The sequence below is a fragment of the Parus major genome, chromosome 1A (assembly GCF_001522545.3).
Source record: "Parus major isolate Abel chromosome 1A, Parus_major1.1, whole genome shotgun sequence".
NCBI classification, from domain to species: domain Eukaryota; kingdom Metazoa; phylum Chordata; class Aves; order Passeriformes; family Paridae; genus Parus; species Parus major.
In genome coordinates, this window is record NC_031773.1 from 66,006,335 (window position 1) to 66,030,458 (window position 24,124).

The window sequence follows — 24,124 nt, forward strand, 5'->3', positions numbered from 1 at the left end:
GTTGCTAAGGCATCTTCCTGTGTTAACCTCCTCTGTTGGGTGAAATCATCAGGAAAGGAAAGGGAACCTCAATTCCCAGTTTTACACCTTGCCTAGCCCACTGGTCAGTAAAAGACACATTATTATCTTGTTGGCCACCAGAGGTAGTTGGTGTTTGCACATGCTTATATGAAAATCTGGAAATTGCAATTTAAATTCTTTCTTTGTTGTTTTGTTTTGTTTTTACCCTATCACTTTATTCTTGCTTTTTAAATTCTATTCTTATATCCCACAACGATCTTTCATTAAGGTTCTTCCTCTTCAGAAGGCTTAGAAGAAATTTCCCCCAATCTTCCATCCCCATTGCAGTCTGGTAGCTGAAAAGTCCCAAAAGTATTTTGATTTTTTTCAGAGCTTCACAGCAAATCAGCTACTTACAGAGAAGCTGTGTGCATCCTCATGTATTTTAGCTGGGCTAGCTGAGCAATCAGAATTAGAATTGCAACTACAGCCCAAAGTACAGGTTTCATGGCACATTATTAGATTTTCATTATCTATATTGCATGGCAAGAAAAGGAGAATCATTGCACTGAAATAACACACAGAATAAAGTTAGGTGGCCTTCCCTGGGCACACAGGGAATACCACAGTGCATTTCCCTGGAGATGCCAACTATTCCTCCTACAGGTAGTTTTGCCTTTACAGCTTTTTATTTCCAATCTGCACTGGCTTTATCTAGGCAGGCAGTTTGTGAGTGGAGCAGCTGCCTGGAAATTCCTGCTGTAATCCTGTTAAATCATAGCTAATACAAGTTGTCACTCTGCTTTGACCGAGTCTTCAGGCATAACATCTTTTCCACAGCCTTACCCAGCTTGAAAATATATCTGAACATATGAGCTTGCCTTGTTGTCTTTTTGCATGCATGTTCATTAGCATCCTTGGTCAGGTTACAGAGTAATTTTCTAAATGACAATGCTAGTTCATAAAATTAGCATATTTTCCATTATTTTATTTTTCCCTGGAGAATTTTTGGTATCAAGTAACCATATTTTTACCTCATTAATAGGAAACAAATCCAACAAGTTGTAATAATGATTGAAATGCCTCTACTAATGCCATCCTGATTCTTTGCCAGATAACTAATAATACCCATATCTTATCACACAGACATCCTTCATACTTGTGCATCATTATAGCTGTGCATAAACGCCACATGCTTCATAATTCATAACCAAGCCATGAACATTTAGTACTTTGATGTTAAGGGCATTTTTTTAGCTTTTAGCAAGTCAATATGGTGCAAGAGTTTTGAAAAGGCAATAAGGGAGGCACAAACATGAGCTGGTCGATATGTGAGGAGGATGACAAGTACGTAGCATGTACTTGCAGCTTTCACTTTTCACTGAAAAGTTTCTCCTGGCAGCAGCACCTACTATGGAGAAATGCTAGGTTCCCCTTCTAAAATGCTGTTTGTCACCATTCTGCCTCACTAAACAGTGCCCAAATGCATGCCTGGGCCCAGAGAGTTGTGGTGAATGGAATTGTTGGGAGCTGGTGCCATGATTGTGCTCAGGCTTCAGAGCTGGGCCCTTCACGACAAGAAAGACATTGGGGTGCTGGAGTGTGTCCAGAGAGTGACAGAGCTGGGGTTTGGAGCACAGAGCTGATGAGCAGCAGCTGAGGGAGATGGGATGGTTTGGCCTGGAGAAAAGGGATCCTGTCCTGCAGACATCCTCTGTGCTCCTGAATTTCACACACTTGTCATCTATAACATACATGTCTTCTGCTGATCTCTTCATAGCAAGGACCAGAATGGAAAGTTGGGCCATGCTCCTAGGAAACCAGATGGGTCCTCAGCAAGCACCAGAATGCCACCTCAAACGAGGCAAACCCCTCTGTTTTCCTCCATCTGCTAAATGACAGGTGTGTCATTTAAGTTTATTATTGTTGGCAAAGTGCTTTATAACACAGTGATGAAAAACATCGCAAAAAGTGTCAACAGCTTCTTTATCTAAAGTGGAATTTATCTGAATGGAATATAATTAAAAGTGAATGAGGAATATATCTCATTTCAGTGTTTGTCCATCACAGGTTGGCTTTACAATCAGCTTCACTTGACTGCCAAGTTAGAGGCTCATCATGGTTAGCTTCAAAAAAAAAAAAAAAAAAAAAAAAAAAATTAAAAGAAAAGGTTTTAAAATTACTGAACTGTGAAAATATAGTCAGAATGAAGAGCAAACCTATTATTTTTACAATATTCAATATCAAAAATTCTCTAACAGCAATGCACACAAGAAAATTATGACTCCTTCAATCATCTTTGGGAAACCTTTAACAAAAACTTCAGTAATATGAAAAGGAGACAATTGGGAGAAATTACATGAATCCAAAAAACATTGATTTTTGCTAAGCAACAACTAAGGTCTGAAAAGAAAAATTCTGAAGTATTGAACCAATTGTCTTTCTCTTTAGTGACATTGCTGTCCTCAGGAGTTCTCAGAACTGTTCTTTGGTGCAAGAAGGCTTTCTACAAATATAAAAAATTACAAACATAAATACTGCTGAATACCAGCTTACCGAATCAGTCTCCAGGTACAAATGTCTTCTAACAGCTCATTCACACAAAACCTTCTTTGGTCATCCCCACACTGTGGAAGAGAGGTGTATGGTGACATATATAATGCTGATAAAGAAGGATGTATATTGGAGAGATCTACATGGTATTTTCCAAAGTCAGAATGTTCTCCATTGTGTTCAGGATGTTTTAATCTGAAATTTTATTTGGTGAATATTTTGTGTTACACTGGGTGGTACTGTACAGGTAGGGGCAAGAGTGTTCAGGAAAACAAGGTAGCTGGACTTAGAAACAGAACTTTAGATTCAGTGGGGGAACAGGATGTGGTGGAATCCAGGCAAGGAGAGTGGAGGCAGCAGCATATTCCAGTGCCCTGTCTACATAGGAGACATGAAGAAGGCAGACATCGTGGCCTAGGGCATACATCAGTTCTGCTTTGGTTTCACACTGAGGTGGGCCAGAGGGAGAGATGATGCAGAATTAGAGGTGAGCTGTGAGGGGGAGCATCACCCTGGGCAGCTGAGGGGTTTGGCCACTTGAGGGACCTTGAGGTATTTCTTCCACCAGCTTTTGTTGTGCCAGAAAATAAGGTGTTTAATTAAGTATGTCAGTAGCAAGTAGGTGTCCAGAGAAAACATCATTGCTGAAGATGGTCCATTGGCAAAGGGGTTTACAGAAAAAGCAGAGGGATTTAGGGCTTGGTTTGTCTCAATCTTTAACACTATTGATAAACCTTGGGCTTCTCAGTCCTCTCAGCTGGAGGAGCACAGCTACAGCAACAGTGACCTTCCCTTTGTGGACACTGGAATTGTAAGGGGTCAGCTGCAGTTGTTGAATGTTCTTAAGTCCACAGAGCCTTGGTGGGATTCATGCCAGACTTCTAAAGGAAGGGAAAGAAGAAGGGAAGAAAAGAGAAAGGAGCACAGTTCCTTTGCCAGAGATCTAGTGCAACAACTGGATTATGACATCACCAATTATGGATCCAATCTGATGAGGGATTCACCTAGCAATGGGTTGTAATGTCACAGATGACCCAGCTGGGTCAGCCCAGGATTTTTCCCAGCCCTATCACATCTATGCAGTGTGAGTACCCAGGAGGTGCACTCTCAGCAGCAGAGGGGGACTGGGAGGGGAAATTTCCCCCTGGGCAGGTGAGAGGCTTTCCTTCTCGAAGGACCTGGGCATGTCCACCATTACCCCCAGGGCAGGCTCCATCCCTTTGCTTGTGTGACACCCGGTGTTGCAGCGCTGGCGAGAGGGAGCGGCTCAACCTCCTGAGCAATCCCCTCCTGCCAGACAAGCTCCGGCACTCTGCACATCTCTCCTGGCAGGACATGGCATCCGCTGCCAAGGCAGACATGGGGCAGAGCAGCTCTGCTGCAAGCGAGGGCAGCCAGAGCCAGCCGCCCCAGGCAGGACGGCCGGAGGCAGCAGAAGACTCGCAGTGCCCCATCTGCCTGGGCCCCATGAAGAGGCCGGCCTACGTCACCTACTGCATGCACAAGTTCTGCCTCCGCTGCATCCGGCAGTGGGCCAAGAGCAGAGACAACTGCCCCGTGTGCCGGCAGCCCATGGAGCAGCTGCTGTACTCCGTCAGGGGCGACAGCGACTACAAGGAGTGCGCCATCGGCCTGTCCGCCCGCCTGCAGAGGAGGGTGGCCACCGAGAGGAGCCTGCAGCCAGTCACCACAGTCATGATACGGGTGATGCAGGTACTCCATGACCAGGAGGACATGGCTGGCAGAGGCAGGCCCGTGGCCACCCAGAGTGCCCAGAGCCAGGAAGCAGCTCCAGGGCCCTCCAACGCCCATTCCCAGCAGGCTCCTGCGGCCTCACACGAGGTGACCCCACCGAGAGAAGATGAGCGCCCGGCTGGACCTGCTGCTCCTCTGGAACCACAGAATGGCACCGAATGACTTTGGCTTCCCAGCATTCCCTCTTCTACTTCATCCAATAAACTACATGGTCCTTTCCAGGACGTGCGTTTCATGACCAAAGAATGTTTCTAGGTCCACAAGGCCTCGGTGGGATTCATTCCAGAGAACTAAAAAGGACCTAGCTGATATCATGGCTGGATCCACTCAGTTCTCTACCAAAGATCTTGACAGTCTGAGGAGGTCCCAGCTGACTGGAAGTCAGTCAAGTCATTTAAATTTACAAGAAGGGTGCAAGGAAATGGAACAGGATGCAATGGAACGGGATGTAATGGAGTGGGATGCAATGGAACGGGATGCAATGGAGTGGGATGCAGTGGAGTGGGATGCAATGGAGCAGGATGCAATGGAGTGGGATGCAATGGAACGGGATGCAATGGAGCAGAATGCAATGGAGTGGGATGCAATGGAGTGGGATGCAATGGAGGGGAGAGAGGATATAGTTTAGTTGGTGGGCACCTACAATTTTCACGTAGTCCAACTACCTCACCTCATCAGGGCTGACCATGAAAGAAAAGCCCATTACGAAGGACATTTTCCAAATGCCTCTTCCTGAGGGCCTGGCAGACAGGAGGCATCAGCCACCTTTCTGGGAACCCATTTCTTGTGTTTGACTACCTAGACTGTAAAGAATCACATATGTGTGATTGATAGGATCCAAAGAGGATTTGATGGAATACCACAACAGGTGGGTGTACGTGAATCATTTACTATCTGATTACATATGGATGATTACTATATAAAAGATCTGTTGAGATATTCATGTTTCTGTGACACTAGCTAAACGACAAACTTAGCGGAGACTTCCATAATGAAACATATTCCACATTTCAGGATTTAGAAGGATCATTTAGATAAGAGGAGAAGTCCTCCAGAGTACACTATTTCACCAAAATAAACTGTAGCTGTGTTATGTGTGTGTCTGAGATAGCTGAAGAATCCTAAAAATCCAAAGGTCTTCCTATTTTGCTTTTTAAAAGCATAATTTTTGCATCTTTTTATATGAGTTCTGAGGGAAAGAATTTTTTTTTCCATAAACTAAGTCTGTGACTTTCCAATGCATTTTACAGCCACATCTTTCAGCTAACAGCAACAACAAAATTAACTGTGAGCTCAGTGTATACTACATTGCATCCTTGAACTCACCGTGGCTCAAGCAGGTTTCTGTACACCTAAAGAAATGTATAGAACTATGTCCAGAGTGGAAGAAACAATGCAGGTTCAAGGCACTGCACTTGCCTTCTCTCTGTTGGGATTTTTTGTGATCCTGATAGACTTGCTGGCAGTCCTGGCTGTGAGCAGAACTTCTCCTTTCTGTGCCCTGTCACAAGCATGCCCTGGAGCTGGGGGAAAGCTCTGAGTCTGTGACTTATTCCACCTCAAGAGCTGCTTGTGCTCTTTGCTATTATTAGCAACATAAAATAACTTCATGGCCTGAAGCTTTCAGAGCTGTGTCTGTCCCTGTAAAGGGGTGATCAATAATTCACTTTGAGATCTTAAAATGTCACCCTTCCCACTTAAACCTTATTGTAGGGTCCACAAATTCTTTGAGACACTGAATGTTTTCTAATGGCCTGAACTACACAATCCCTCTAGAAAGCCACAAATACTTAAATAATGGGAAAGTCTCCACCTTCTCATCATGATGGGCCTCTGACTTCTCTCGTCTGTGATTATGCTCACAATTGTTAACTCGTTATGTCTGGCAAAATATTAACACTGATATATATGAAAATAAAAAAAAGGGTTTTGAACTCTTAGGAAATATCACTTCTTGTCTGCTTTAGTTCAAAGATTCTTTTCTGGAAGCAAGTGAGGCTCTTGTTAGAAATCTGTATGTATTTGCTGCCTGCCCACTACACCAACCTGAGATGATCAGAAGGTGGGGACATATGAAATTCTGAAACTGAAAAAAACAGGATAGGCAGAGCATTCCCTGGAGTTTCAGAAAGTGCTACGGCTGATAGATCTCATACCTTAAAAAAACCCTAAAATCTAATAAAAGGTTACCCACTAACTGAAATAACTGTGATTCCACATAAATCCCCTGGCCAAATTTCTTGCTTGTAGCTGCTCAACTGAAGAACATTTCCTGCTCAAAGCACTTCATAATAGAATGCCAGCTTCCCACAAAAGGAAAGAAAGCAAGTATTCACCTTTATTTTTATTTTTTTTTCTTTTACAAATGTACTGTGAACATTTAGTTATTGGAAAAAGTTCAAAAAGTGTCTGAGAACAAACAAAAAATCCAATCAAAAACAGTTGCTCATTTCTTGCAAATATCCACTTATACTGATTATTAAACATCATAGTAACTTCCATGTACAGCCAGATATTTTTAACTATGCAACCAGAATTCAGCAGTGTTATGTAAGGTAAGCAAAAGTCATGAAGGCAGCCTCCAAGTGCCCTTGGTGTAGAGTTGGACTTTCTTAGCACAGAAATCAGCTTTGAAGTTTCCTAAGAGACTCCTAAACATAAATGGGTTCCAGTTTTGAAGATCTGTAGTAGTAGATGCTGACCTAGAGAAGCTGAATAACCTTTTTGTCTATAAACTGGTTAAAATGTTAAGTCTATCTATCTATCTATTATCTATCTATCTATCTATCTATCTATCTATCTATCTATCTATCTATCTATCTATCTATTATCTATCTATCTATTATCTATCTATCTATCTATCTATCTATCTATCTATCTATCTCTAAATATAACACATGTTTATATATTTTGACCTCATTGTAGTCCTTTTTTAATGGTCCAGGTAAAATGCTGTATTGAGCTTGATGTTTCATTTATGTTTTCCTTCTGAGAAAACATATGAAAAGGAAGCCCCCACCCTTTTTTTGCTAGACATCTGCCACCTGACCCACACATTGACAGACTTAGGTTATTATCAGAGCCATGCAAAGCAGGTAATTGTTCCTATCTGTGAACAAAGACAACTCACTGTCAGTAAATGCTGCCCAGAACTCCTGCTGGACCACAAATTTTGGGCTGGGAGTAAATCAAAAGTAAGAATTGTCTGACCTCCTGAAATAAAACAGGATTGAATTCTGACAAAATGGATCTTTTTTGCTGAAAAAATAACCCTTGGTCTTTTTCAGTTGTGTGTTCTCTACAGTTTCTCACTAGGTGTAAGTACAGGAGCAAAACACAAATTCTCCCCAGGACATTTCAGCTTCAGTTCAGCAATAATATATGCATTCTCAGGAAAGCAAACAATCTCTCTTTGATTATTATTTCAGGTTGCTATGTAAAAGGATTGTTGGAATTTCTTTCCTTCAGGGATGCTGAAGGAAAGGGAAAGAAAAGAAAGTTACTTACCGTTCGAGCCAAACTTTGTTTCAAGTTACCAGCGTGGTGCAGGCGAAGCTGAATGCAGGTGGTTGCCTTGCGGAGACTTTCATGGCTTCCCAAAGTACAGTTGCTGCAGTGTGGAGGAAAACAACAAATAAATGGTTCTCTCTGCTTGCCACTTCCTTCTTTTTTTTCTTGCTACCTCTCCTAAAAGCACCAGGAGTTTAAATTCTAAGAGCAAAAACTGAATAATACAAAACCAGTTCTTGGCGCCTACTTCTGTGGAAATTGATGGGGTTGGTTCTGGCATGTTCTCTAGCAAAACAAAAAATAATTGCTTGGTTGGATCATTGACCATTAAGTTCTGGAACAGAACAACAAGGATACAGAGAAAGAATACCCTTGACAAACTGCACATGCTCCCAGACCTTGAGATTATTTATGCATATTCTTTAAACCCAGACAGTGCAGTATCCTGGTTATGAATGCACCACTGCAGAATGACTTGTAGTGTCTGATACCCAACTCAAAAATCAAATATTAGCTGTAGGTCTGAAAATCACATCAAGACAGGTGAGCCTTGATTCTTAAGGAAGCATGTTTTCACCCTGTGCAGCTCACACAGAGGTGGTAAAAGCAGAGTTCATATTTTTCTTTCTCAAATTATGTGCCAGTTAAGATCAGACTCACTCAGCTGGAGTGGATCCTACAAACTAAGCTGCTGGTCAAAAATGATCCAGCAGCCCATGACAGGGGAAGTCCTTAAACTTATTTGCCTCTTTCCATTTACCACTCTTGGCAACCTTTTCTGTTAGAACACAGCCTTGGTTTGTCACTCTTAAAATTACCTGGAGCAAAAATAATTTCATTTTTTTTTCCCCTTCACATCTCATTTTAAAGAGGTGAAATAATCAAAAAAATATTTCAGGGTTGAGGAAAACATCTTTTTGCATTTGAAAAAGTCCTTTGGGATTAATGGAAAAACAACAATGACTTTTACAAAGGTAAATTCATCACCAATTAAGTCAGCATGCATCATCAGTTACAACCTTGGTGTGCATTCCCTTAGATTCAGGAGGCTTTGTTGAGCCTTCAGCCACAGAAGCACAAAAAGGGATATACCATATTTATGCAGTTTTACAGCATGGCAAGTTGTTTCAGAACTCCCTGGGCCATGAAGGAAAGATAATTTTTTTGGGGTGGTCAAGGGCCATGAAAACTCAGAATTTAAATGTAAACTATATTTCTACTTAAAAGGTCTTTTGATGGAATGCCTGAATAAAAATGGCTGGATTTAGTTAAAAAGACAAAACCAAAATGCTCACCTATGAATAGATCATGGAAAGTGTGACTTAGATGAGACTCATCTCTCACATGGCAGCAAAAATCTTCAGCATAAATGAATGGATAAACTTAAATGTAACTGCCATTCAACACAATTACAGGGAATTTATGCATCTTTTAAATGTTCTGTGCTCACACTACACTGTAGCTACGTAAAATACAGACCCTCCATTGAGGTTGCAAAAGCTGTAAGTGTATATATAGAATTCCTTTTTCAAACAAACATATTAAACATCACAAGGGACAAACTCATTTCCATCTGACAAAAATACCTAAAGCAAGGATCACCTTTGATAGCATCTCCATACAGCTGCAAAAGTTTTTGATTTCAAGAGCAGAAAGTAGAGATGTAAGAGTGGGAGAAGTGAACACCAACACAGTGAAATACCTGTGTTGTTAAAAAGCATATCCCTGTTATAGCTAAACCCTTCTCAAATCCCTTTTCAAAACTAAAGTCCAAGTGGCCAATTCCCAGTTCCTGAGGCATATGTTCTCTTCTGTTTCTCCTCATCTTGTCTCTGTGTTCTGCCCAGAGCTTTCCTGAAAGTTCTTCCTCTCCTCTTTTCACCTGATCATGTTTTCCTGGTGTCTGTAATGATGAACTCCATTATTTTAATACCCTCTGACTGGGGAAAACAGTGCAGTGCAAGCTGCAGATTGTGCTCTGGGGGTTGGAAAGATCAGAAGCCCAGGCAAGAGGCTGTGAACAGGCACAGACTCTTTTCACAGCAAAGGGAATGTGACTGCCAGAGATTCCCCCCTAACTGGTCAGACTGGGAAATTTCCTTAATATTTCAGAACTGCCCCAACATGTGTTTTTTACTTAATGCCTCACTATTCCTGCTCTTTTCATTCAGCCTCTGGACAGGCATAGTAACAAGAATATTACAGAGGCACATCTGTGAGTCCTGAGTCACCTTTTCCTGATTCCTCCAGGATACAAATTCCTATTGCAATTCCAGTGAAAGGAACTGGTATAGCTAGACCAGTAACAATCTTGAACCACAGATATATAAAAACTGTCTTTTCCAAGTATAATTTTTCCTTGTTACCATGCTTCCAGGCAAAACAAGCTACACCAAGAGAAACTTAATTTTGTTATTATAACTGCTTTTACATTAGTGGTTTGTGTTATTTTCTGCTGTGTCAAGCAGATCCTATCCATCAGCACAGTCTTTATTGACATAGCAATGCTGCCTGAAAGCCTGCAAGCAGAAGTGGCCGTGCTGTTGACTTCATGAATGGATTTAATTTGCACAAACACAAAGAGAAAAGTTTTGACAGCTATTGTTACACAAGGGACTAGACAAAATGGATTAATGCCTCAACAAAATAATGTGGAAACCTGGCTGAGATGAAAAGTGTGCTACAAGAAATAGAAGTGTAGCTTTGTCACAGGTTGACAAACTACCTTTCAGCTGTACCCCAGGCAGATTTGCTACCATACCAGTACTACTAAGATAAAAGTAATATATCCACTTTGGAGGATAACAAGATTATTAGTAACTGCTTTACAGCACTCTGAGCTCTGTAAAGAAAACAAAAATGAAAGTGTTACAATCTTGTTAACTCAACATTTTTCCCCCTTTTTTTTTTTTTTTCTGAAATTATATGGAGAATACAGCTCTGATGAGAATGCCATGAAGAGAAATGCAGCCTTTGTCTTTAGGAGACGTGGCAATGACTGATCCAAGTGACTTGCCTGTGGTCTCCCAAAATATCTAAACACAAGAAAGGGAAAATGCCCATCACTTGAGACTCCCTCACTGCTTGCTTCCCCCCAGCAAGGTTCTCTGATGGGCTGTAAGCTCCAAATCTTAATACAGTTCAATCAGACTATTTCTTTAAGTAACTCGGCTAGTAGCATCTTTGAATGAGAAATTTAATCTGCAGTGACAAGAGAAAATTAAGTTTATTTTTCACAAAGAACATATACATCCAAAGGTGCTTGCTTCTTATGATTTCAATCTGCATGATTATGTCTATGTCAGTCTATAATTAATAGCTTAAACTTCACTTTGAGTGAAAACCAATTTTTATTTAGGTTTCAATTCCCAGAGAACAGAATTAGTAAGACAAAAAAAATGTCATCAATAAGGTCACAGGCAGGCATGTTAGAAGAAAAGATAAGCATTTAGATTTTTCAATTCCATTCCTCTGCTCACTGTGGTGGCTGAACTGCAAAGCAATAAGGCAGCTGTGCAAATTATACCATGTGAGAGTGTGGATGGAACTTTAAATACTCTGACAACTTAAAATAAAAGGATGTTTAGAAATAAAGCTTAAAGCTTATAATTGTTGTACTACATTCCTTTGCTGATCTATATTACTGAGACCTATTGCTAGCACAAACATCACTAAAATAAAATTATTTTTTTTTAAACATCCACATTCTAGTATACACTCATATGTTTTCTTTTATTAGGCATTTCAGGATGACCTGAGATCCTGGCCTGCTTTTCTAAAAATGGAGGGGTTGGTTTTAGCTAGCTGCTGCCATTAAGAGCCAGGAGTTATTTCACACAAGGTGTTTAAGCACAATATAATTTATTATTAAATAATATTTTTCATGAAAGGCATCATAAAATCATATTTAGGGGCATCCATTTTAAATATAAGGAAAGATAGGAAAGTGTGAGAGCAAGATTTAAAGGTGGATCTAGGTTTGTTTGATGGGGGTAAAAAGGAAATCCTGCAGGTTGCAGCAAGACCAGGTTTCCCACAGTAAACACAATGAACTTAAAGACCAGAAAACAGATTCCAAATCAGAATTCTACAGATGGCTCTGTTAAATACAGACTGACCTGCAGTCTGTATGCTATCTTCTGGTATCTTTAAAATGTGGGTATTTGGAATCTGATGTTGTATGAGTCGGGCAGGATGTGAACCCAAGGTTTTCTGTGTAGGAAGGATGGAGGATGGAATGTAATGTCATTGTGCAATGGTGTAATGGTCATTAGCACAGAAGTATTTTTCCTTCCCTGTCTCATTCAAAACTAAATGGATTTTAAAAATCATCAAGTCTTTCAGGTGCTTCTGCAGGAGGTGGGCTGAAGCACTCATTAATACAATCCAATATAACAGTAAATGAAAGCTTTTGACAAATCTTGACAGAGCTGTCTGCTTCACTAGAGCACTCTGTTCTGAGAACAATTCACCAAATCACCTTTTTGGCTTCACTTCAGGTTTTTTTCTGGATTACAGTACAGCAGGAGCAGCAGAGTATTTATTCCCTTTGCTGCCTTAGAACTTGAGGAACTTCTACTGCAATTCACCCGTGAACAGACTCCAAATACTTTTCTGGGGAAGAGATGTGCACAAGTGTATCAAATCACTCTGCTAGCAACATTGGGAGGAAACCAATTTGCACTTGAAGATAGCCCACACAGAGGAAAAATTTCACCCTGAGGCAACTCCTCAGGCCATGTTAAACTACCCAAGGGATCCTTAGGGTCTGGGGTTTCAAATTTCAGATGCAAGGCTCTGTTGAAGAGAGGCAGAAGAAAGGGAGCTGAATTCAACAGCACAATATAGAAATACAAGCTGCTGAAGTTAGAAGTGCAGCTCAGTGCTTCGTGAATGACAGTGAAGGAGCAAAGTAAGAAAGCTGAGAACATTATTGACCTTGTTTCACTGCTAATGAGACGTGCAGAGATTCTACGAGTGCAGGAATTTAAAGAGTCTGCTATCTATGCATTCACCCCAGCAATGAAAACAAAACTCCTCAGCACATAATGCACTGAGCTCACCCTAAATACAATGGTTCATTATTTCCATTTTTTAGTAATTTCTTTGAAATCATGACAGCATCTTTAAAAAAAAAAATAATTAAAAAATCTGTTTTTAAATTCTTCTTCTGTAACTAACAGATCTATGTATGACCTGGTTCTCTGCTTGGTGCTTCTGGTATTCTAATGATTAACAAAGCACCTTCCTGTTCCAGCTCCTGCTTTAACTGAGATTGGAATGAGAGAAGAGTGGGCTTAGCAATGTTGAAGAGGCAATCTTGGCATCTTTAGCTGCCAAATGTAATTCACTATGAACATATGAACATTTGGCCTGTGTGCCATGTAAGGGTGGAGATGCCCAAGATGGATACAGAGCAAAGCTAACTTACATTGTGTGATGTTTGCTCTCACAGCTACCTTGCTTTCATTAATCAAACTGATTTGCACTAGGCTACTTCAGGTAATTCTTACACTCCCCTGCAAATATGACTGCTTCTAAAATCTTCCCTTTCAATTGTAGACATATACTGTTTTATCTAACACTTTTTACACCTCTAACAGGTGAGCTGTGATTCCTGCAGTGCCATTTTAACGTGGTGTTATAGATACATATTATAATATTGGCTTTTCACAAATATTAAAATTAATGTTATATGTATAAGGTTAGAAAACTTTGTTTTATTAATATAGTTCCTTTTATTTCTGTTATTGATGAAACTTAGAAATAGTGGTATAATATACATGTGTGTTGAGCTATAGCATAGTATTAAAGCAAAAACCACTTTTGTTTGTATAACCCAAAGACTGAAAAAGATGTTTAGAGACCCCCCTCCATTCTTAAATTATCTTATCCAGATGAGGACAGCAGTGACCAGAGCTCCAGGGGAGGAATTTATTGCATTTCTGTTATCAGGGAATGTGAAACTCGATCAAGAAGATTGATCTATGGAGAAGGGGGCAAGTTAAAAAACTAAACAAAGAAACATCCAAAACTTAAGAGGAATGTCTGAATTATGTATAAGAATTTATGGATATGTATTAGGGTTCTGTTTTTAAGGGACAATCCTTTGTCAGTAAGGTGTGCTCTCCTGGCTGAATGCAGAGACACCCGGCCATAGCTGTAACTTTATCACCTAATTGTCTTTCTATTAAACTTTTAAATTCTATAAAAATTATGTGAACCTCGTTTTTTATACATGGTACCATAAAACTTCTGCTGAGAGCTAGGTTCCACAAAGCCCAGCTGACAACTGCCTGCACTTTANGAAACATCCAAAACTTAAGAGGAATGTCTGAATTATGTATAAGAATTTATGGATATGTAGTAGGATTCTGTTTTTAAGGGACAATCCTTTGTTAGTAAGGTGTGCTCTCCTGGCTGAATGCAGAGACACCCAGCTGTATCTGTAACTTTATCACATAATTGTCTTTCTATTAAACTTTTAAATTCTATAAAAAATATGTGAACCTCGTTTTTTACACGTGGTACCACAAAACTTCTGCTGAGAGCTAGGTTCCACAAAGCCCAGCTGACAACTGCCTGCACTTTAAGTGCTTTAACACAGAACCTGCTCACTTTTGCTCACAGCTGAACTTAAGCTGCCACAGGGCAAAAATCAACTAGCTGAGTCCAGCAGTACTTTCAATTACCAGGAGAGAATACCTGGATTAATGTGAATCAGAGCATTTATTTCCCTACCTGTAAACTGTGTGCATTCAGAAAGACCTGCTGTTTGTATGTTTAATGTGTTTTGAACTTGCATTCAGCACCACTGTGCTGACTTAACTTGCTTTGCTGCTACTGCAACTGGATATGAAGAAAAATGACCTACTCTGCAGATGTATAATACTGTTTCTCCTCTCTTTGGTGATTTCCCCCTTTGAGGATTTGCTTGTAACACCTCTATGGGATGCTGGAGGCAGCAGCATCCTTGTATCACAGATGAGAAAGACCAGAAGGACAATGGAGTCAAACAAAAGCTGCACAAAACTTCCACAGAAGAGGATTTGAATCCTCATCACACCATCCTCTCTGCAAACAAGCACCAGGAGTTCCAGAAACTACTCCTGGAGTGTTTGGAAGCTGACACCCTACCTCTCCCCGTGGCTCTGTTTACATGGCTCCTGGCTTAATGAGCTACTTACTTTTGTAAGAATTCATCAGAGCCATAAACACTCAGGAGGCATTCCTCCCGGGCTGGGTATCGATTTGTGCAATGGAGGATCTCCACAATTAAGTCGTGAGTGATACAGCCAGCTGTAAATAAAGATAGCAAGGAAAATTAATAGTAGCTTGCTAGAGAAATGCAGGCTACATACTTGAGCTAAGAAAATAGTTTGGTTTTTTCTCTAATTCCTAACAACTGCTGCAGACTAGCTCCATCAAGAGGAACTAGATCAGGACACACTTGCTTTTATTATTATTATTTTTTTTAAACTTTGCTTCAAATATTCTATCTGACATGGAATCTATGTCCATTTAGAGTAAAAGAGCAATTTGTTGGCCATCTGGAATGAAGAAGAAGTGGACAATATTCCCAGGAGGAAAGGAACAGACAAGTGGCATTTTTATTTTTATTTTTTCATTTTCCTGATGAACATTTTGGTACATTTCCAATGATGCAAAAGTTGATTCTGTATCCACTTATGATACAAAAAGGCTCCAGAATGTTACTTGGCATGGTTTCTGCTATGCACACAGTTTTAGCCATAACAAAGCAGTAAATTAATATCAAGAAGTAAATTAATACTCTAATGTATTTTATATATGCAATACATTATATTATTTACATGTAGGCACATAGTAGTATAAAAATACACATAATCCCTATAAATCAGGAAGTTCTATGTTAGTTTGTACAACCTGCTGCTCAGAAACATTTTAACATTTTGAGAATTTTCTCCAGTTCCACTTTTTAATCCATTTTCCAACACGTGCCAATGCACTTTCTCTCTGTCTGTTTTAGAAGAATTGATCAAAAATGGAAAAGAAGAGTTGCATAATTTAGAAACATGTCTGATAAATTTGGTTTTATGTTGAAGGGGATGGGAAAGCTTCAGAGAACAGCTGCCCTTTCTAGGGGAGGGGGTTATGACAGAAACAAAACTGAAATAAAACAGTGTAGGTTACCACAGCTTGCTTTTTGCTTTGGTTGGTTTTCCCCAGGGAAAAACAAATGCCTGAATGGATTCAAAAGCTCCTTCTGAAAATGCTCTTTTTCCTTTGCAAAACTGAGTGGTTTTGGTTTTTTTTTTCTCAAAAAGACACTTCAATTACACATTTTTCTCCTGGTTTTACCAGTTTGAATCATTTAGCCTTCTGAGAACTCTCCACTGTAAACTGCAGTGTAAAATGCAGTGCGGTTGGCGGGATTTAGACCATCCAGAAAATTAAGAGCAACACAGAATCTTGAATTAAAATTGTAGCATGAACTTTTTTCAGGTCACTCACTGGAAAAAAATCCAAAACCTGCTAGTATCACTCATTTCCACTCTGTAGATCCATCTTCCTTTCCTTGCTCTGCCAATAGTTCTTGCCTAACTGAACAATACTTTACATTAAATGGTGCAATAAAGAGTACATCTTCCTCCTACTTCAACCTTACTGTTTACCTAGTCTAAACAAGTTTAGGGTAATTAATACTCATCCTTTTACAGTCAAATAATTCCTTGAAAACTAAAGAAATGATTCATTAAAAAAAAAAAAGACAAAAAAGACTATGGCTTAATAAAGCAGCACAGGAAGAGAGGGGGAAAGATGATTTATTTTCTTTTATTTTTGCATGTTGCAGAAATAAAAGTTACTAGAGCTGGAATTAAAGGTTCTCCCATTAATCACAGGATGCACAAGAGCAGTGGTAGCTTCTCTTAGTCATTAATGACAGAATCATTTAGGTTAGGAAGGACCCCTTTCCTTGCAAAGAGAATTCAGTGTCAACACTGAATTCAGACCACCTTGTTCAAGATTTTTTAAGACCTTAAAGATCTCCAAACCTGGAGACTCCACAAACTTCATGGGTAAACTCTTCCAACTCTTAATTATTTTCCTTTATCCTTCCCACCTACTTGGATTTTCTCCTTTCATTTGATGACTGGTGTGTTTCCCCAGACCTGTACACAACCTCGATCACCTTACCATGTTGTGTAAGAAGTAGAGGATGTGGTGAAAAATCTGTCCAAATGCTGATTCTGAATTTTGTTCCACCAAGGATATGCTCTGGGAACCTTGTTGAGATACTCCAGATTTTTCCAGTATTTGTCTTCAAATCAAAAGCAGGATAGGCATTTCTGATTCTGAAAAAGAACACGTGAAGAAACTATGTCTAAAGAGCTGGGCATTTTTTGGCCTCTTCTAAGAGCAAAACAAAAACTCTTCAAGATACATATGATGATACATAGAGAGCTGTTAGAAATAAAATTGTGTGGAGAGAAATGGTAGCAGCACAAACTCTGTTTTCATACATTAGTAAGATAACTGCGTATCAGCACACATAACTACATCTGTTATTTTAGGGAAACCATCAGCAAAATCCTCCTGAAGTTGACAGAAGCACTGCTGAGCCTGACCTCAGTGAAACCAAAAGGAGTTTAAACAGAGACTTCAGTGCACCCTGAGCTCAGGAGAAATGACAGCACACAAATATGTACTTAAATAACAGAGTTTTAACACAAAAATGGCCAAGAGCACATGCACAGACAGCTGCAACTAGGACATCTGGTCAAAATGAATACAGGAACATGCTTCCTATGCAAAATCTTAAGGAGTCTCAATTTCCACAACTCTCTCAAATCCAATCTGAAATCCTCATTACTAAAACCCTGGGTATTTATGTAAAGGTCTGTTGAGTGCAGTAACACTTGCAGTCAGTGAGTCCCTCTGATACACCATTACCTATAAAATACATTGCTCTTCCTTCCAGTTGCCATAGATTTGCAGAAGCTAATTCCTCCTGAGGTCCCATTTCCTGATGAACACTGCTCACAGGTATTATGTCTATCATCTGGGATTAAACTTGCTTTTTAAGCAAATACACTCTGCAGCTGCAGGTAAAGGTACATACTGCACCAGCTGAAGCTTTATTTTTCACTAATTGGTCTGAATATTTAGCAGCTAAACCCAAACATCCTGTACTAAGCATCCTGAATTCTCTTTTGTTTGTTGGTTCACGCAGCATTTTGTAGCTTCTGGGCTGTGAGTGCTTTGTAATGTGTCTCTTAAGTGTATTTTGAGCCCCAGCTCTCTCACATGAAAGTCTCCATTCCTGCGTTACCTCCTGCCTCAGAGCTGCTGCCCAAGTCTCTTAAACAACCACATGAGCTACTCTTCTGTGCCCTGCATTTTACAGCTTGAGAAGAAAAAAAAAAGAAAGAAAAAGAAGAAAAAAGGAGTCTAGGTTTCCAAAATTCCTAACCCAGCCAAGCAGCCCATTTCTTATCATGAAAAGCCAGGGGCTTGATGTTTCAGTGGGGTGGGAGGAAATGAGCCTTGACAAGAGTACCTCCAGTACAAGGTGGATTTATACTCTTGGTTAGAAACCATTACACCACAGAGGCTGTTTGGGTGACCTGTGTAGCTGGTGTCAGTCTATTTTCTTTGTGCACAAGGTACTGCTTTTCCCCTGTAACATGGTTCTGCAAGAAAGGCAAGGACTGAATGAAATGAAACTTCACTACCCAGCCTCAAATTACCAGGCTATGTGCACATACAGTCATTCCAAAACTAAGCCAGCCTCATCTCCTTCCCTACCCACACACTGTTCATATTTTAGCAAAATGTGGGGACACAAATTTGCTTTTCATGCTTTTCAGATAAAAACCCTGTATGGTTTATGAGAGTGTTGCTCATTTATGGCCATCTACTGTTCTCATGTGATTAAAGGGCTTCTGGCCTGGGCAGGTGGGAAAAACACTGCAAAACTTTGAAAGTTTGGGTCTTCCAAAGCATAACTGATGTACCATACAAACACTATACAAATAAAATCTTGTGCTACTTGTTTTCTGTGCTGCAACAACTCAGAAAGTACTGACATTTGTGGGGATTTGCTCTTTCACAGAATTTCATAAGATGATGTGTTCCTCTGCAGTGCAAAACACATCCTTGAAGACACTGAGAGCTGGAGGAACTCTGCATTTTGCAGCACTGAGCCCTGAGACTGCCAGCTTGGAATCTTCTGGTCTGAAACTCTCTTTAGGATGTGCTCTGAAGCCACCCAGGGATGACTGCTCACTACAGCTCTGTTCATAACCATTAAAGTAACCTGAGAATGGGCTTTTGAACACTCATTTACAGTCATTTACAACCAGATCCTTCAATTATAGACTGCTACCTGTGCAAGTATGACCTAGAGAAAAACACAATGGGTTTCTATTTGAGCTGCAAGAATGCATGCCATAGAGTCTGAATTATATATCCTGCCCTGACATGTGAAACTGCCAGAAACTGAGATTCACTGGGCACTGGGAGGATGCTCTTTTGGCAGGAATGAAAATGTAAGTTATTTGAAAATTTATGACATTTTTTTTGGTCTTTTGTTTACAGTGACATTTTGTCCTAAAAATGTTTCTCTACTTATTTAATAGAAGAAAAGTAAAAGCTGTTCTTATTTTCTTTAAGAGCATTTGCTCATGGCACACACAAAACAAGTTCCTGCAAAACAAGAATGGCTTATTAGTGTTTATCTTTTTGGCCCTGTAAATAAGCTCATCTATTCAAAAACCAATATAAAGCTTTTCCTATAATTAGAATGTTTAGACAGTAAAAAAAATCTGAATAGCTGGGAGGAAAGCAGTCCTGTGGAATGTGCCTTCATGTATCTCGTGGTAGGATTGGGTTGGGATTCAAGCTGATGAGCTGTGGAAAAGGAAACGGAGACATGTGACTGAGCATGTTTTGGATCCAACCACCCCATTTAAATATATAATGTAATCTCTCTTAATTTCAGTGCCACATCAAACTGGGTTTTTTTGGTTGGGTTGTTTTGGGTTTTTTCTTTTAAGAGAAGCAGCCTTGGCTGACCTTGAATAAAATCAATTCATTAAAGTCTAATAAGAAAATCAGGATTCCATTTTCCAGCGACTTTCCAGGGGGGGAAAGTGTGCATTTGTGCTAACAACTTGACAGTGTGATCCGTGAATATCTACAAAAGAAAAATCAATCTGCACAGATGGTCTAAATACTTGTAAATTTTTGTGTGCTTGGATTTCAACACAATTTAGTTTTTTGCAGAAGATTAAGAAAGTAAAAGATGTTCTATGCCATTAAGTCAGGCTATTAAGTGTAATGGTAAAATATAATTAAAGTAGGTTTTGTCACTTGCTAAGTCTCACTTTCCATCATGACAGTATGGAGCAATTCTGGTCTCAATCAGTTCCTCTAGCTCTTATTTTCCTGCTCAGAGCTGCACAGGCACTAACATTGTCCAAGACAACGGAAGAAAAAGGATGGGAACCCTCACACACTATAAACCAGTGAAGAGTTAAATGCACTTTTCACTAATAAAGCAGACCAGAGATATATTTTTTGAATTGATGTTTCTTCCTGATTTTTAATATTTAAACCAAAATGAGAGGTGTTTCCTTATTGAAGTGGACACTGGAATTACAGCATTGTTCAGGACTGCAGGGTGTGCTTGGTTGACCTTAGGTGGAAGCCAGGTGCCCACCAAGCTGTTCTCACCACTCCCTTCCTTTTCAGTACAGGGGAAGGGGGAGAAAAGATAGGGAAAAACCATACTGGGTCAAGATAAAGGCAGTTTAACTAAAGAAAAAAAAAATAAAATCACACATGTAATTAAGGGAAGACAAAATATCCTCGACTTCCAATCAGCAGGCAGTGCTCAGCCTCCTTCCAGGAAGAAGGGTTTCAGACAAATGTCACAATGATGAACACTGCTCAGCAGCAGCCACAACACTGGTGTACCACCCACACCTTCCTAGCTGCCAACACACAGCCCAGCCCTGTGAGGGGGTGATTAACTCCATCCCAGCCAGCCCCAATACACAGGGATAACCAATCCAATTAATGTGAGTAAGTGGAATGTGATAGTTGGCTGAAAAGAGCTTTTTCATTACTTACTTCTCCACTGCGTTGCAAAAACCAACTGTGCTTTCATTACTTCCTTGATCTGCTTCAATCAGCTGGATAGACCAACTCGCAGCCTAAAAACACCAAAAAGACCCCAGAAGAAACAGAGCTGAGTTATTTAGATATCAGAAGCAGAAAGACCATAAGGCTAACCTTGAATTTTTCCCCATGAGCGCCTATCACTCCTCCCCTGACTTGACAGAGCTCCAAATAAACACAAATGACCCCATTTTGACTGCACTCTAAATGCTTTCAGAAGTCACAAAGCATCAGCTGCCCTGGGTAACAACTGCTTTACCCCTCCACACAGAACAGGAGGAATTTCAGACAAAGCTTTCACAATCCACCTGGCTCAGATAAATCCAAATTCAGATATTTCCTTTACAAAAGGGAGAAGGACAAACTGAAGCTTATGCTTATTTAATCCTTATTTTCTTTCTCTCTGCCCTGGCAGGAAGCTCAGCATCCCCTCAAACTCCATAAACCTGTCAGTCCCTAAGGCAGAGAAGAGGGAGCCAGTGGGTTCTCCTGAACATGAAAAATCCCCACACATTTTCCATGAACTCAGAGACCAGAGGTCTGAGCCACTGCTTTGGGCCAGGCATCCCTTTGTCTGTTTGCCTGAAGTATTCTTCAGGCAGAACATTACCTCCAGGAAAGAATTTAATGCTCTTACATCTGCAAGTCTTTTCTACTCTTGTAGGTAGAGATATTACAAGGCTTAACCATATAAGAGCTTTTAAAGCCCTTCAGAAAGAGAAGGGATGTGTCACAGAAGAGGAAACTGAGATGTGGCCAAAGGTTTCTTTTATAATTTGAATAATAGCTTATATAAAAGTGTGGAAATTTATTAAAAAATAACTAATAAACAGAATTTAAGATTCTTTTTGGCTGGACAAGGATGTGCAATATGCATTAAAAGATGCAGGGTGGGAAATTTAAGTTATAGTTTAAAAGGTGGGATGATTATAAAAGATGAGAGATCTGCTGGGAGCTGAAATTAGAATGGCACAACTGAAAACTCAAAAGTCAGGAACCTTATGTTGATACAATGAGACCCAAAACTGATGGTATGTAGCATTTTCATCACCCACAATACTACATAAAGCATTAGGAGAGTGCATATAAAATTTAAAGATACTAACAGGGGAATAGAGGGGAAAATTGAAATTGTCCGGTAAGAAGAACAATGGATAATCCTGAGGGCGTAAATAAGAGAGGAAAATTAAATTTAGCAATTGAAATCAATAGTCCATCATTCCCTGGTTCTAATAACTGCTGAAAAAGGTCCATCAAAATCCAGTGAAAATAGAAGACCTCCACTGGCTCATTCTTTCCATTCTGGTTAGGCACCTACCTTACAATTTGTTTCATCAGACAGTAATAAGAACTTCTGGATGATGTGCACTATTTAGAAATTATGAGTGATTTAGTAACAGCCTCCCACAATTGCCTATTCATTAAAAACCCCACAAAAACAAAGGTTCCTTTTCCTCCTGCAGCTCTGTCCTTGCAGAGCAGTTACAGTGCCCTGGAAAAAATACATGAAAATAGAGAAATAAATGAAAAGCTAATAAAATTAGTTCATAGGTAAGAAAAGGTGGGGCACAACCTTAAATGGGACTGAAGGTATTAAAAGAGCAAAACCACAATGGCAAACTAAGCAAGGAGAAGCAGAGAGGAATTGAGCAAGAAGAAGGACAAGCCTTGGAATGCATAATTTGCCACAGGGACACGGTTATGAATCCCCAGATCCTCATGGCTTGAAGAAGAGTCTGATTAGATCATTTCTAAAGGGTGGAAAAGAGGAGTCTGACAGCCCAAAGCTGCAATCTGGATCTTTCCCTGCAGGACACAGAAGTGACACAGGAGTGACACAGGAGCCCTCTGCTTTTCTGGGCCTTTGCTGGCAGCATCTCTGAGTGATCCCTAATGGCAAACAAGAATCCTGTGCAGCCTAGTAATAGTCTACACATCTGGAAAATACCATTGCCAAGTCACTCAAATTCATTCTGGTGTCAGAGGTATATAAAGGAGATAAATAGCTCCAGCTCCATTGATGAATTGTAAGGACGAGAGATTTAGCTTGGTCATGTCTTCTTTTCACATGTCCAGAAACTTTACTTTCTTCTCCTTGCATATAAAGGTAAAATGTTAATTACATGGTCACCATATTACACATTATTTTTCAACAGGACTTGAGCTTCCTTGCATTGAAAATATGTTGAAGAGAGCAGTGAATGAGACAGAACTGCCTATGGAGAGAAGTAATGACAACAGGGATGAAGCAACCGAATGCAGCCCTTGAAAACTGGAATCTTTTTCCAATCACAGACTTCTTACATTATGCTAATCAAGTCACCTAAACCATCCTTCCAACAGTCATAGTGTATTTCTCATTTCTGGAGCACCTGAAACAAAATCGTGATATTTGGTCTCATGATGGGACTTGGGTGAAGATATGAGTTTTCTTAGTTACTCTGAAAACATTGGAATCTAGAATTAGATGCTAAATATCATAGATAGAGTAGCTAAATATATTAGATAATTTTTAGGTTTTATTTCAGTTTTCTTTCTAATATGGAAAAAAATAACATCTCCTTTCACTGGGATGTTATAGATAGTATTTTTGAACATCCGACCTGAAATGACAAGGCCAGAAAAAAATTAATGATTCCTTTATTACATTGGGAATATTTTGATTAGCACACATTAAATAAAGGCTAGGACCATAAAACTGCATCCAAGAGCTACAGATCAGAACATCAGTATGATTTCAGTAATGTCAATATTTCATCTTGCCTACCTATGACCCAACTCAATTCTAATCTCCCTGTCTCAGCATCCTCTGTATTTCACTCTGAAGTCTTGGTTCTCATCTCCTACTACTTGGATGCATTATTTACTTCTTCTGGACCTCACAAATCCAACTTCTTCTCATGCTTTTGCTGTGGTGTTCCACTTTTCCAACCCTTCTGATTGTCTTACTCAGCATCAGGTCTGTCACCCCACAGCACTTTTTTCCAAAACCCCCAGCAGCAGTAAATGCTTTACAGGTTTTTTTTTGCTCTTCCCTCTCTCTGGGAGTTTCTTTAACACTTATTTTCCCTTATCATCTCGAGGTTCAGCTGCCAGCCCCTTGCCATGGCTCCTTCTATCCTGACATGGCTTTTTCTCCCTG

At 39.9% G+C, this 24,124-nt stretch overlaps 1 protein-coding gene across 1 annotated transcript in view; it reads right to left on the reverse strand.

Moving 5' to 3' along the window:
• PIK3C2G (phosphatidylinositol-4-phosphate 3-kinase catalytic subunit type 2 gamma) overlaps nt 1–24,124 on the reverse strand; it is a 173,366-nt gene that overhangs the window by 144,119 nt on the left and 5,123 nt on the right. Inside the window, exons 3-7 of the mRNA XM_033514641.1 lie at nt 20,935–21,017; nt 16,996–17,153; nt 15,006–15,117; nt 7,816–7,918; nt 2,557–2,627 (exon numbers count right to left, since the gene is read on the reverse strand). Of these exons, the coding sequence (XP_033370532.1) occupies nt 2,557–2,627; nt 7,816–7,918; nt 15,006–15,117; nt 16,996–17,153; nt 20,935–21,017 (527 nt within the window). The remainder of the gene's footprint in view (nt 1–2,556; nt 2,628–7,815; nt 7,919–15,005; nt 15,118–16,995; nt 17,154–20,934; nt 21,018–24,124) is intronic.